Raw genomic sequence first — 15,694 nt, 5'->3', positions numbered from 1 at the left:
TAGACTATAGTCTTATCTAGTCACAGATGTTTAATATTACTATTTGTCGCTTCAATGGGGCATTTTTGCCATTAAAATTTAAATTACTTTGAAATATGGGTAGTATCAATCTGTTAATTCTGTAAATGTTCCAAGACCAGTATTAACATAGCAGGAATTTAAAACTAAAATAAGCTAAGCAAGCAAAACCCAAACCCTCAACATTAAATTTTATATGTTGATATTAAATTCGAACAAAAATTTAAAATTACCTTTCCTGCATGTTATGTTGAAACCTATTTTGATGCCAACTTGCTACCCATTTTTTAGCATCTGAGTTACCGCTTCAGCTTGTAACCAGGTCCAGCTGCTTGTTCTGGGATTTCCACCTGAAAAGTGTGGTTTAAAAGGTTTATTGTGTGCTCTGGGAAGTCAGTAGGTCAGGGCTTGTTTGCCATAGAAGTTCAGAGATCACAATCTGCAGTTCCTCAAGAAAAATATCCTTTCAAAAGTCTCTCTTCATAAATGGAAACTGTTCAGCTGAAGAGAGCAGCAGAAGTGTGTGGTGGAGAGAGATGGCCTATGTTATGACAATATGAAACTTTAATGTTGAACGAGCAAACCCTTGAAGGAGCTACCGAGTTGTATTCTGTAAGATCTGTAGCCATCTGATCCCTCAGTTCTAGGAGTGAAGCTGCCACCTAGTCTAAGCAATGTACAAATACAGAAATTCACTGTTTAAGTGCATTATTCCAGGCCAGGGGTAGATAGGAAGGGTGAGGAAGAATGCAGTAATGTGCAGGATGCTTATGTGATGACTTAAAGGATGATTAAGTATTAAGCTTTTATGTTGTTCCTATCTCCTCCCAACTCCACACACCTGGTCTTACAACTGGTGATCTGACCGACCTGCCCTCTGAAACTTCCTCACTCTTCTGCAAGCAGCTGATGGCAACCCTTTCTGAAACAGGGAGCAAGCTGCTACAGAATGTTGGAGTAGTATTGGTTTAGTTGCTGATATGTTGGAGTAGATCTGTTCTGATGCTTGAATGAGAAGTGAGCCAAGTGACTGTGGCTACTTAAAATTTTTGAACACTTAATCAACTGAATCAATCCCATACTTACCTTTCAACCCTTCATCATGACTAAAAGTGAAGCCAGATTCTTCACTTACCTGGTACTGCAACAAAACAGTAATTCAAGATGCTTTATATCACTTTAAAGACTTAATGAACTATCAGTGTTTATGAGTGGGGAAAAAAGCTGCCTTGCTACTGTTTGGAAATAGAAATTTTTCATAAAGCATGAATAGTCTTGCACAGGACGCTTAATCTAATTAGAGACTCAACCCCAAAATATTTGAGAAGGTAAGATTGACAATTATAAGCTAGTAAATCAAGGTGTTTTTTTTTAAAAAAAAAAGAAGTTGGGCATATATCTTAGCTCTATTGTTTGAAAAATGAATGGTGATTTCTGACCGAATTCCTTTTGACAAAAAGTCACTAAAATTGGTCTTTATGCTTGTACCACATGATACCTTTTTCAAGATTATTTATGCTATTATCAAGAGAACTGCAAAGGAAATAAGGAGCTTCCTATGTAATCAAGTGGTCAACTGCTGTTTCCTCTATCAGGAATAATGTTGCCGATTACTCACAGTCGCTGTATTTGCATTGTTGTCTCAAGTGTGGAGTAAGAGACTGAAGCAGTAGGAGGGAAAGAGAAAATACAGTGGCCATGGCTGAAATACTGTGATTACAGAAGAAGAGGAGCTTTTTACTCCCATAGTTATGAGGTGATTTCTAGTGCTTCGTTTTAATGACTATTTGGTGGCACAAGTAAATGTTACTTTTAGCAGGTTTAATTGAGCTTTTAACCCAAGTTTAACCCAGCCTATTTCTTTCTAGACTGTCTTTCTTAATTATGATTGCTTCTGCAAATCTTTTTTTCCTCTAAGAAGTCTGCTTACTTTCCTCTTCTGGCTTGTTTAGTTGAAGTGATGCTACTGTCATCTCTGCAGGATTTCAGAAAGACCCTCAGGACTGTAAAACTGTCAGCATTTGTATGTGGACAATATCTGATGTAGTGTTTTACAGAAGGTCTCTTGGACGAGTAATTCCTCCACCATTTGTGTCATTCCTAAGTTAACTGAATCCTTGTCAGTATTGTCTTTTTATGGCCAGGACATGAAAAATATTTCAGAGAGTAGTGTTGGCAGCCAGGGATTGTGGCTCTGATGTACTCTGTACTCGATGACTCCTGACCTTTTGGGGAAAATGTTCTTTCCAGTAGAAAATAACATCACCTTGGTATTCGATAACTTTAGTTACTATTCAGTTACTTTTAGTTGAGATAATAGAAAGCTGTGTTTGTGTTTATGCAATGCTACTCATAGACATCAGCTGCTGTGTTCTGTAGTATTGTAAACAAAAATATGACTTCTCAGTTAAATGATTTACTAATTGAAATATAGCCTGATTTTATTTTAATAGCCTTTCTCAGGCCTTTTATACTGTTTCAAATACAGTATTACTTTCATAATCTTTTTTGTTGAGCCTTAGAGAAGTGAAATAGTTCTTTTGACAGGAATGATGAAATACCTTAATTCTTATAGATAACCAATTTACTACCGCTAGATGCAGTTAAAGCTAGCCTCTAACATACTCCCGGTTGGTTAGTGTTCTGGATCTGCAGAGGCATTCCGTGCTTCTGTAAACTATTGTTCTTGGGGTTTTTTTGAGTGTCAATAGCTACACAAAGGGAAAGTATGAGGATGAGATTTCATATTTATAGCTTAAGCTAGTAAAATGGCTTTCTAGCAGCAAAAGAGTGCTCTCCACACCCCTTCTTCAATTGAGTATTTTTTTTTTAATCCCTCCTTTATGCTGGCATTGGGTTTTACATGACTCCATGGTGAAGCCCTTAGTAAAACTGGGGGACTAGGACTAATTCTTCTTAGGCTTTTCTCTCTGAACTAGCTCATTAGAGTTCACCTGAATGCTTGTGTTGAAGCAATTGAAATTACATGTAGTTGGAGCAGGGCAGTGGCAGGTTGGGGGGCGTGTGGAGGTTGGTAGGGAAAGGGAAGGGCCCTTTACATGTATGTAATCACTAGTTGCGATTGGATTAGCTTGATGGCCTACTCTCCCTCACTGTCATGGACAGACAGGACATACGGAGTAATTTTTCTGCTGACATAACCTTCCAGTAATTGGCAATTAGGGACTTAGAGGGAATTTATTTCTAGGACTTTATGAATAGTACATTCCATGTTCTATTCTAATAATAATAATGTGAAAAATACATAGAAGAGGAAAGCATTCAGGTATACAGATTTCCTTGTTGAATGAGCCTGTGTACAGAGCGAGACCTTTCAGCCAGTGAACTTGCTTCCAGTCTGGCAAAATAGACACTACTGTAGATGGGGGCAAGTGTGGAACCCCCCTAGGAGAAAAGGCAACTGGTAGGTAGTTGGAAGGTAAAGTGCTGCTGCTTGAGCAGAAGGGTTCCAGCTTAAGTACAGAGCATTAAAATGTATTGTATGTTGATAGATAGCTACACGGTATCTTCTGCTTCAAATTTAAAAGTAAATACAGTAGTGAGGGAGTAAAGTCGGAACCAAAGCAGTATTTTGGTTGTGCAAGTACCTTTGTCAGGAATCAGTTTCTATGTTTAGGGCTACTTTGAAATGGCTTTTGTGTTAGAATGGAAGAATTCAATTGTAGTATGAGAACAGTCAAAAGAAAGCTTCACAAAACAGTGAGTGCAGAATCACTATCAGTCTGGAGATACTGTTGATGGTGTTACTGCCTAGAAAGACCTTTTTTAACTTGTCAGCAGTTGTTTTTAAATGCATCTGACTGAAGCTGAATGTCATTCACCAAGCACAGTGCTTGATGAAATTGTTGCCAAAGATTATACAACAGGATTAAATAGGATTTGCAGAGAGAAGACTATCAGCAGATAAATTTTACCAAAGTATTAAATCTACTGTAAAAATTTTTTTTCCAAGCTATCTATGCCCTTGGTAGTCCTATCAACCAATGCTAAGGTAACTAACTGCATTAATAAGCTGCTTTGTAGGTTTTAAGGAATGGTCTGATTCCTTTAAATAAAAAAAAGAAACAAGTCATTGGAAATTATAATTCCTGGAGGAATTTTTGAGTGGCAGAATTTAAAAAAGCCCATCCTTTTTTGCACTCTACAGTTTGGAAGTTGCACCATGGACCCAGTGTTTCTTTTAAATGGTCATAAAGGTTACAGTTAATGCTTCTAACCATGTCTAAAACTGGGTGGTGTTTTCATGTGTAAATTTGGCTACCTACTTGGTCGCATCTGTAGTGAATTAATAGCCTTTTTCTGGATGTATGGTATGAATAAATAGAAAGATGTCTTAGCTTTTTTCCTGTTTGTGTGGACTCAAGATGAAGCTGTGTATAAGCCCTGTGGTTGTGCATCTTTGCCCATGACACAGATGATCTCACTAAATTTCATTCAACAGTACAGATTTTGCATTTGGGTTGGGTTGTTTTGCAGAACTAATATTGTAGATGTTGATTATATAGCCTGAAGTATCATAATTTTTTTCTTAAAAAGGAGAGGGGAATGTAAGTATTTCAGGTAGAGCAGAAAAATAATAATAGTTCAAAAAGAAGTCCTTCTCTCTATTTCCATAGGATTTGTTACAACAAAAGCGCGTTTTGGGCTATATTTTGAAATTGCATTATTCCTTCAAACCTGCTTGACTAACGTAATTTTTGGAAAATAACTTTCTGGAATCCAGTAGAACATGGGGTTTGAGTCAATATGATCTAGAATGTATGAATTTAACGATTGTAGACCGAATTCCAAGATATTGCAACAATAATTGTGCAACTGGAATGAATTTATATGTTGCACATTAGTGTCTCTTGAGGTAGTAAAACAGGTAATAAGGTTAATGAAGCTGGCAACAGTCCCAGTGCAATTCCTGTGCTATCACATTGCTTTTTGGCAAGATCTTGACCTGCTGTAAAACCTTTACCAATGTCAATTTGGCAGTGAGCTCTTAACAGTGCTGTAAACAAGAGAGCACAGATTGAGAGGGATTTTTGCATTTGGGACCCCTTTCTTCCCAAATTTATGTGCACGATAATCCCTTGTCAGCCTGCCTGTTTTGCATTTTGCCAGATAGCATCCTCATATGTTTTGTTTGGCTGTATAATTCTTCATACGCATAGCTACCCTAAGGTCTACCAGAAAAAGAAGTAAATACTTTGCTCCTTTTAAAATGTTTTTAGAGAGGGTCCACCCTGTCTCAGAGGATAGAGTGGGACATCTGGGAAGTGCATCTAGTAAAGAATAGATACTTGTGCAAGGTAAGGGTCTAAGTACGTTTTAGTGTTGAATGAGTTTTTGAATTGTCTTTTGTTTGTCTTTGAAGTTGGTGTCGTGTGTGGTGGTTTTTTGTTTGTGAGTTCTTCATTTTTTTTTCAAGTAGATTCCCTGTGCAGTTTGTCTACTCCAGGAGAATCAGGTGCTTGTTTCCTATTAGGCTTGTTAGCATTCCTACTTCAAACTCCTGACTAATTAGCCTGGTTGCCAGAGCACTTGCAAGCAGAGTATCAGATAGCACCCGCGTTTTTCTAGTTCAGTCAGTGTAGCTGGGTTAACCCTGTATGGTGCAGATTCCAGCTTGTACCACGAGAGTGAAAAAATAATGTAACGCAATCAAGTTTATCATTGCAGAGTAGGAATCAGGTCAGTCTTTCCTGGCTGTGTCAGCAGAAAAATAAATACATGACATGACCCCTGGTTGATAATGTAAAAATGGCCCGGCTGTTATAGTTTCTTTTGATACCCTGTTGCATCATACTGAAGTCTGATACAAAAATGCAGTGTTAGTTACAATAAATTAATCCAGACAGCTGCTTAATTAAAGGATTATTGCTATCACATTTTTTTCATTATGAAATGAGAGTTGATTTCCTGTATTTCCAGGATACAGTTTATACTGAGAGCAAATAAAAAGGAAACTTTGTCAGGTGAGTGTCAGGTGGTTGAAGTGAGGATGGTTTCTGAGCTGCTCTGTGTATTGGTTGGTGTTAGCCTATTGGGTAGTGCCAACTTGTCAAACTTGGTTTTTAATTGATTTATTGGTGGTTAGAGTGAACCTTCAGCTCATGTCAGGAATGTGAAGTTGCTGCAGTAAGTGGTCAGTTAGAGACAAGACATCAGATTTAGTTTCCACTATGTAGTGTGTGTATTTCTGGACGCTAGAGAATCCATGTGTGACACCTGTAATAAAGCTGTGATCAGCTTTGGGAAGGACAGCCACAAGAAACTAGGCTTCATGAGTTTGATTGCTGGTGGAAATGCTTGTTTCAATAATGCAACTTTCTGCCTCAAGTAGATTGATTGGCATTTCTGTTAGAGGCATCTGTTGCTTCTTAAGTGAAAATTATCTTTTCAGTTTTTATTAGTTTCACTGATGAATTTGAAAACTAGTTGGACTGTCATTTTTAAATGGATTTAAGATCATTCCTAATAGGTTCCTCTATCAAAGTTTTATTATAGAGGAAACAATTTGATCTTTTTTAATCACAGAGAAATTATCATGTAACTGCTGCATCCAACAACTCTTGCAGTATGCCTGTTACATAAATGCCAAGTATTCTAAACTTGAATTTGTCACTTTAAAAACTTCATTTTTGTACATGTTTATTTTTTGAATGAGTCTTTCAAATATTTGAGAGATTTGCCATTCCTGTAGCAGACCACAGTTTTCACTTAGTTCATCAGGACTGTCAATCTCTGCTACGGCACAGTTCCAGCATCCTCAAGAACTTTTTGTGGTGCTGGAGCTGCTGTATAGGTGTCCATCCAGATCTTAATGTTTTACATACAACATTCAAAATGTATATTTGGAAACCTGCTTGCCTCTAGCTTTACAATTCCACTTTGAAAGCAGGATTGTCAGTGTATGTAGAAACAGCTTATTGCTGTGCTGTTATGCCCTTAACTGTTCCTTCAGAAATGTATAAACAGTGCATGAGAATACAGAAGTGCAATTAAGTGTTGCCTGGGTGCAGTCAAGTCAACCAGATGCACTGATACCATGCTGTGGAGCATGTGTGAAAGCGGGAGCAGTCAGATAAGGTTGGGTAGATGAGCTGATGGCTGCTACGTTTCTGCTGCCTTCTTTGGTCTGGTCCTTGCCTGACCTGTGCAGACTTCACAGCATGCCAAGCCAGTGCAGCCTGAAACAAAACAAAGTAGTACCCTCTGGCTTATAACGCTGTTAAGTCTCAGTGCAGGGTCACGTATGTGCGGATGCTAGTGCAAAAGTGGGAATAAAGTGTCTAGCTTGGCAGAGGGTGCTGTTTCACAATTCCTTCAAGTTAAGAGAAGATGCCAGCAGGACAGTTTCTTCCAGCTGCTAGCCCTGACAGCTCCGCATTGAGTGGAGGGCAGGGGGGAAAACCCCTTCTGAGTGAGTTAACCTGATTCATGTGGCTGTACAGCTGCAGGATGCTGGTGCCTGGCATAAGGGAGGAGGTGGGAGTGTGTCTTGCTATGAGGAAGGGCTTTCTGCAGCACCTAGAGTTCTTATTGCTTCAGAGTGACTGTGTGCCTACACTGTGAAGATTAAGGTGAGTAAGGGCACACTTTTTTGTCATCTGATTGATGTCTGAAGATGCTTAAATACAGGGATTTCAGCTCTGCAGGTTGTTGGCAAGTAACAACGCCGGTGAAAAATCAGATTTCCAGTGCCTGAACTTTCATTCTCCCCCTTGCAATTTTCCTGTGGTGTTTTGGTTTGAGGGGGGATGTAATAACCTGTTCCTCTTCCTCGCAGTCAGACTGTTTAAAAGGAACAGTCTTTAACACAGTAAATAAAATGGAGAACTCTGATTTATTTCAAAATTTTTTTCCTAAGACGTATCTGAATGTTGTAGTGGATTGTCTGTACTTGTACTTCTCTAAATTTTCTGTAATTGCTCATATGCATTTGGCTCTTGGTTCCACAACAGTGACAGGTTGTAGGGAAGTAGAAAGTTAAGCAGTGTATTCCCGAGGCTTATTACAGTTTGTTGTCTTTGCTCTTGCTTTTAAATATGTCATGACTAATTTAAAGGAGACTTTGTTTTGGTTTTGGCTGGTTTTTTTACCTGGTTTCAAATGTGATTGAACTCTGCCTGTATCTCAGTTTTGTTGTTGGAGACTGTTTCAGGGTATTTTTGATACACCAAATGTGTGTCAATTACTTTTTTTTTTGGTCGTGCTACCTCCTTCAAACAATTTTCCTAATAATTTTTTTAAAAAAAACTTTTTGGGTTATATTTCAAAATATCTTTTGACAGTGACTACCAGACCCTCAGTATTACAGTATTGGGAGAGTCACTGAATGACACCAGCATCAATACAGTTCATAAAGGGTAGTATAATTTAATTTAGGGTTATGATTTAATCTCTTGTAGCTTTGTTACATTTTTAGTTTATCAGTCTAGTTTAACGAATGATTAAATAGTTACAAACTGCTGGTAGCACACCTCATCGGAAATACTTTTGTTTTAATGTCTTTCAATTAACTGTAGTAGGTTTCATTTTGTAAGAAGTGCAATTTACATTTTCTCTGGTTAATTGTGAAAGGTTAAATGGCTGTCCACCACAGCTTAACAAAAAATACCCTGCAGGTGGCAGACAGTAGCTGTGTGTTGCCAGTGCTGGTAAGAGTTTGCTGAAAATCAGCCTTAGAAGGTTAAGCCGGTAATGCTTTTGGGGAGCACCCTTGGCAGATTTTTGTTTAACGGTAACTGCTTCTGGAGTCATAAATCTTGAGTGAAGGCATTTCATGTTGCTTGTATAACAATGTCTTTTGCAGAAGATTATGAAAACTTCAGTGTTTTCAGAACGAGGCATGGTTGATGGCTGCATGCAGAGTCTGGTGGCTTTGGCAAAATACAGTTCTGAAAACAACTTTATTTTGAATTAGGTAGGAAATACTCTGGTTCATCTACCTCGTGTCTGTACTGAAGTTTAGTTTTTTGAACTGTGAGGTGTTAACTCATCAGGAAAATATCCAAGGTTGCAGTGATGTTTGTTTCATCCCAACAGTTATTATATTTATCAGTCTTGCTATGTGGGCAGGTAAGTAATGGGAAGTAGGGAGAATGCATATAAATTATACAGCAGAGTATTTACCTCAGTGATAATTTAAGGTTCATATGGGCATTCAAGCTGCATTTGTGAAAGTAGATCCTTTTTTAGGGTTTGTGTTAGTTGTATTTATAGATGTGAATGTTGACCTTAGTTTTAAGACTTAATTTGTATAGCATTTGTTGTGCAGTGCGTTTTGTGTCAATTTCGTTGCATTACATTAATATTATGAAAATATTTGTAGTGCCTCTTGTTGTTTGATCTCGAGGCTTTCTTTCATATTGTAGTGGGGCTAGTTCCTAAAATGTAGTTTTCCTCAGGAAAATAAAGAGGGGGGGTTCATTTAAATATGTTCCTTGTGTTGTGGGTTGTTGATAATTCACTCTGACAGAAAGCTCAGCTGTTGGTCCTGCTTCTGTGAACATTAAGGTGTGTGTAAATTGTTGTGGCAGGATGGGGCATTCTGTAGTGGAAAGTCTTTGTTGATCCAGGTGTCAAAGGTTTAGAAGAGGAAATAAAGTTGACAAAAATTATTTTTGTAGGAGCTGTTTTTTTTTCATTTTTATTGTTCTTCCTCTCTTCTCTTGGAACCCTTTAGGGTATTCCATCATTAATCTTGAAGCTACACTTTTTGAAGGCATCTGAAAATCTGTAGTTTTGCCAGAACGTGGTAGCTAAGCTAACATTACATGGGAAATGGTTTGTAACAGTTAACAGGATTTATTTTTCTTGAAAGACCATTTGGAATTCCTTTTAAATAGTTGGCTGTAGAATCTGTATATGAAATTATTGTCTGTCCTTTAATTTCAGGTTGAGAATTCACTCTGGGAATGTATGCTAGAAACCTGATCCTTGTGTAATTTCAGTGCTTACTCCCTCAGCAACTTAATATGCTTGGGGTTTAAAATCTTGTAGGAATTATTTCTTTAAATATTCATGTATGCATTAGAATTGCACAGACTTGTTGCATACTCATGGCTTTTGGAGAGGCAAAGGAAGCAATTCCGTTTTGCTCTGTAGACCAACAACAGGTCAGGTATGAAGGTGTTACATGAATGTCCTGCCATGACAATACTGTTGCTATGCTGACCTGTTACATCAGTATTGTGACCTGAATTCATTTGAAAGCAACTTGTATTTGCTTGAATTCTAATTGTTGCACTGTGGATTGGTTTTATTGTGATTTATATTCTTTTAGCAAAACTTCTGAGCAATAAGTACGCGTACCTGAATAATAATAGCAGATTAGTTAGGAATTAGTCTTCTGTAGAATTTCAATGGGGCAGGAAGAAAGACGTGAGATTCCTAATGCTGGTTTTTGGTATTTTCTAGATGCAGTCATGCAGGATGCTGCTTACAAGGCAAACTTATCAATGCAGATAAAAGAGATCAAAGATGGACTCTTATGGTGGCTACAGATGAGGATTTCTGAAGGGAAACTTTTATATTCTCTACTGCCTTTGATTGAATAGTTTACAAAACGGATGGCGTGTAATATGCTCAAGTATTAAAGTATATATTGCTTTGTGATTGAGTGGGATAGTAGCTTAAAAGCCTACAAGTGTTCTTTGCCTGGCTTGTGGGATAGTGATCTTGATCTTCTCATTCATTGCTGTGCCCTGCATATTGGGATAATACTCTCTCATTACCTCCTCTGACACTTTAAAGGAGGGGTTTACTTCCTCCTATGTGATCATGGCTATGAATTACTGCTCCTGGATATTACTGCTTTGTTTGCAGAAGGTTCTGTGATTCTTCAGGAAGTCCAGGTTTCCCTGCTACAAATCCCCTTGTGTCGCATTACAGCCTTTTTCCAAGCCTCACTTATAGCGCAGTCTTCTTATCTCTTCCTACTTCTTTTTCATATTCCTTCTTGGCTATGTTCTTCTCGTGTAAGAAGAATTGGATGATGTAACAAAGAGAGCTGGGTTTTTGTGGGGATTTTCAAATAACCAAAGGATTAAATGCCTCTGTCTTCCGTAACTGTTAACTCTTTTTGTATGTGCATGTACCCAGCCTCTATGATCAGAGGTGGAAGCTTGAGACTCTCTTCTCTGCCGCTTTTTACATATTTGCACTTCTGTATATCATAACTTCTACTGAGTGATTGACTATTACTGATCACTGCTTTAAAGCAGAACTACCTACTTGACAGTAAGTAACTAGGAGCTAGATTTAAAGACCAAACAAACCATTTGAGGAACAGGAATCACTTTGCTGAAACTTGGTGGAAAACTTTGGTTATGATAGATCTGAAAACTTGCATGACACATTTTCAGTTTTAAATGTGACTTAAGTAATCTGTGTGACTGTTATGTATTAAAGTTTGTTTACTTCCTGCTTTTGTAGTGCTCCTTTTCAGTTCATGGTGGTCTGAGGTCATTGATGAGGATGTCAGAGGAGGGCAATAGCACTGGGAACACAGATGTTTTCTAAACATTTTATCAGAAGTTTTCACAAGATTTTGTAGAGTTTTGAAGCATTTCCATATTGTGAAAGTGTTTCCAGTGTGCCATTCTGAAGCTTTCATGTGTTTTTATTTCCTTTTTCTAAAGATGCACTTTTGGAACATTTAACCTGTTGGTTTTGAAGCAGTTACTGCCTGTCATTGACTTTATGCAAAATGTTGTAACTAAGTAGTTGAAGCATTTTTAACATCTCTTTTTTTGTGCTTAATGAAGAGGTGATACAACTTTTTGTAAAACCAAGGAACAGTTTTTAACTGGCAATTTTTTATTAGGTAAGTTGGAACCTTCTTTTGAGTAGGATAATACTTTTGGAAACTACTATAAGTTCTTCTGATAGCAGTAAGAAATTTCAGGAAAATGGCCTTTATGTTTTCAAGGGCTTTAAAAGGAGCTGACTTTTGCTAGGTGCTCTTTGAAAATGTATTTTCCAGTCTAGGTGATGAGAATTTTGTGAAAATTGACTATACTTGTCTAACCAAAGACTGTTCTGTATCCTCAAGTTCCTACATAAGGAACCATGGACTTGCACAGCAGATACATAAAATAGCTGAAATGTGATTAGATGAGAAAGATAAAACTGCTTATGATGCATGTAGACTCCCAAGAGGAACTTAAAAGAGTGTTCATGCGCTTACATAATTAGTCACTTTTGAAATCTAAAACCACTTTATTTTCTTTTTGGTAATTTATAAATGGCAGTTCTTATCTTTAGAGAAAGATGGTTTTTAAGGGATTTGTAGAAGTTGGGAGGGGATTTCTCCACTTAAAGGTATATGTTAGGCAGTAACAGATACTTGTTTGTCTATTTATTTAGGACAAGTGAGTTTTATTCTTTAGCCTCTTCTCTTGACACAAGTCTATGTTATAAATTGCAATGAACCTACCTGGCAGTCTTGACAAAGAAATTCTGAAGTGAGTGAGTCGGAGGATGAAAGGTACCTCTGAAAAATAAATGCTTTAGTGCAGTTGGAGAGTGGAAATTTAAGTGTGGTGCCTACCTTATTTTCAAAACTAACTTTATACTGACATCTTGAGTATTCAAAATGCAGTTTTGTCACCTCTCTGCTTTGTTAGTGTCTGTAAGTAGAAATGGGGTTTAGCAATAAAACTTTAAATAGGAATAATAAAAACTCCATGGTTGTTTAGAGAGCTTCTTGAATTGTTTCCTAGATCCCTGAATTGGATCTATGTTGCAATCCCTTGCTCTTGAATCTCTGCTGTGGTGTTCTGGAGAATTAAAAAAAAAACCCTGTAGGATTAAAAGCATGGCTAATGGACAGTGGAATGTGCCCTTGGTAAACTCTTCTCCTTTTAAAAAAAATAATTACCAACTGTAACCTTATCTGTGTATAGGAACTTGCACAATACCTAACAACTGAAAAAGAGATTTGCCATGTAGTCATTTCTTTCTCTTAAGGTACAGCTGAAGCAAGAATTAAGGTGGTGGTGGGGCAAACTGTGTAAAGGGAAATAAATGGTGTAAATGGGCAATTATGCTTCATGACATTTCTGCAGAAAGCTCACGTGTCTTCTTTTGCAACCATCAATCAAGCGGATCAAAACCTTAAGTTGGTTAAATAGCCATGGCTGTTTTGTGAAGCGTCATGGTTAAGGAGTGTTTACAGAAGAGGCAACCATTTAAATCGGTCCAGAAGAGTATGTGGGATGTGGCTGAAAATGTTACCTGCCAAGAATGCTCTTTGTACTAGAGATTGTAACATGCTTGTATTCATTTTTCTTGCAAGAACTACAAAATTTTCCAGCCTAATTGGAAATAGAGCATAGCTATACTAGGGAAGCTTGTTAAAACTAAAAGAGGCGACTAGTAGCAAAGTACTTCCCGCCTGCTGAGAATTAAAGATGCCATGCTGGAGGTACAGACCAAAAGCATGCCAGCTATCAAGGGAGGTGTGAAAGGAAGCTGGCATGGCTGAACATCAGGCAAAGATAGTTATTAGAAAGCTGAAATGGTATCCAAATGAGGAAAATTGTAAGGATATAAAATCTGGCAATAGAATGTAAAAGCCATAAGACAGAACAAATGAATTTTAGTAGTAAATTTTGAGAAGTCTTCAATAACTGCCTTTTAGCACATTAGTAGTAGCAAACCTAGCACAAACCATAGAGCCATGGGATGATTGCTTTGTAAAAGAAACTGTCAGTTAAGGTGATAGAAAAGTTTTGATTTGCACCAGTGTTCATTGTTGAAAATCTTGGAAAGGTTGCCCTGCCAAGAACCTTGTATGGGTAACTCATCAGAAGAACGCTCTCAAATCAGTATTTGTTGAGTTTAGAGAATAAACGGACAGCATGAAAGCAAGTTCTTAGAACCACACAGCGGGCATCCAGTAGAGTAAACGTGGCAATGTCATCTAGGGCACTTGAATCTCCTTGGTTCTCCCTGATTGCAGGGCCCCGTGGGTGCTGGGATTTATGCAAGGGGCAAGAGTCGGCTAGGTTGAGGCTCCTGGGAAACCAAAACTTGAATTTGGAGTCTATGTTCAGACCAGTAATGGAGTTGCATGAGCAGCCAGTATCCTCCTGCAGTTAGGTAGGCTGGAGTGAAGGACAGGACTCTGATGGCTAAGGAAAATATTTAAGCATGTGGATTAAGAATATTTTGAAGATCAGTGTTGCAGCTGTGGGGTGAACAACTTTGGTCCCTTTCTTCCTGTGTTGGTACTGGAGCTTTTCTTCTGTCCCAGAGTGTTTAGGGAGCTGTACCAAAGACTTAACTTTTCTGAAAATATAAACAAATCAACTTATTTAGCTTCCTGAACAGGCTGTTTCTGGAGCAAAGAGATGCCAGCATAAGAGAGGGGAGCACATGAGCAGGGGAGGAGAGGAGAGAAAAGATGATGCTTGGGACTGCTGTGACAGAGGCTGTTCTCTTTGAGACATGTTGCTGTTCTTTGAGCATATTTAGCTTGCATTCTTGCAGATCTGGGATACAGGGGCCTGCTTTGGGTAACAAAACATATTGAGACCAGTCTTAAAATGTGTTTCTGGGTGTTGTTTTTTTTTTTTTTAAAAAGGTTTTGTTATTTCCTCTTCACGTAAACCTGACAATAGCTGTAAATTTGAATACTTAAAGATTTACTTTTAAAATATTTTCATTAATATTGAGTACTTAATTTCTTTTTACAGAATATCCTTGTTTTTTCAAGTTTATGGTGTTCTGATTAGCTCTATTGTCCTCAAATACTTGTTTATTATTATTATAATTGTTGTTGTTTTCCTGTTATCCAGCACTTAGTTTTGTGGTTTTATTTCTTTGCAGGATCTGGAGTTTCATGGAGTAATGAGATTCTACTTTCAAGATAAAGCAGCTGGAAATTTCGCAACAAAATGTATCCGTGTCTCTAGTACTGCCACAACTCAAGATGTGATAGAAACTCTTGCAGAGAAGTTTCGACCAGACATGCGAATGTTGTCATCCCCTAAATACTCGCTTTATGAGGTGCATGTCAGTGGAGGTTAGTATTTATTCACAAAGTCTTTCCTGCATCCACACCACCTTCCCATCCACCCCCAACCAAAATATCTTTAGGTTTGCCCCCAGCTTCTGAACCACATCAGACTTGGGGGTTTTATTCCTAAGTACACTAATAGTAACTGTTAAGGGGAGTGAGTGTTATTTTAAAATGTAAGTACGCATATCAGGCCTGCAGTTTATATAAGTTTTGATTATGCTCTATTAAACGCTGTACTTGACATCCTGTTAATTTGTTGACATTTGTGAGAGAGTTGCTATTTTTAGGACTAATAAGTAAAGATTAAATTTAGAATGGGAGAATGGGAGTGTTAAATTGGAGCACTTGCAGAGTACATCCTCAGTTTTTTGATGTTGTGGGCCTTTGATAGGTACCCTTACAATGCATGTTCCGTTACTGCTAAATTGGGGGAAGTTCAACATATTGTTTGAAGCAACTGTGTCTCTTAATAGATCCTTTTATGCTACCTGTGAAGAGCTTAGATACCTAAATAGTCTTTGGATACTACTAGCATTTGTGTCTCCCCGCCCCAGTACAAAGCTTGAGATTGGAAGGTGGTAGTGTGTCTGGTAGTGGTAGAGGCAGGAATATGAGCAACTAGCTTTTTGTTGTGCT

General features: G+C 37.9%; 1 protein-coding gene and 1 long non-coding RNA gene across 21 annotated transcripts in view; one reads left to right on the top strand and one right to left on the bottom strand.

Annotated features, from left to right (window-relative positions):
• The window catches only part of AFDN (afadin, adherens junction formation factor), a 168,868-nt gene that overhangs the window by 59,801 nt on the left and 93,373 nt on the right, over nt 1-15,694 (top strand). For all 20 annotated transcript variants that reach the window (XR_013928387.1, XM_080388958.1, XM_080388961.1 and 17 more), the window contains exon 2: nt 14,866-15,061. Coding sequence is in view for 19 of the 20 variants with exons in the window: in XM_080388958.1 (XP_080245084.1) it covers nt 14,866-15,061 (196 nt within the window). In the remaining variant the exon portion in view is untranslated. The remainder of the gene's footprint in view (nt 1-14,865; nt 15,062-15,694) is intronic.
• Nucleotides 14,635-14,858, bottom strand: LOC308064447. The gene is made up of 2 exons (XR_013928388.1): nt 14,716-14,858; nt 14,635-14,684 (listed from the first exon to the last, which is right to left on the bottom strand). It is a non-coding gene; the product is annotated as an uncharacterized lncRNA (long non-coding RNA).

Source organism: Falco punctatus (genome assembly GCF_963210335.1).
Source record: "Falco punctatus genome assembly, chromosome: 5".
NCBI lineage: Eukaryota > Metazoa > Chordata > Aves > Falconiformes > Falconidae > Falco > Falco punctatus.
The sequence above is the reverse complement of the archived record's forward strand: the minus strand, read 5'-3'. Positions and strand labels throughout refer to the sequence as shown.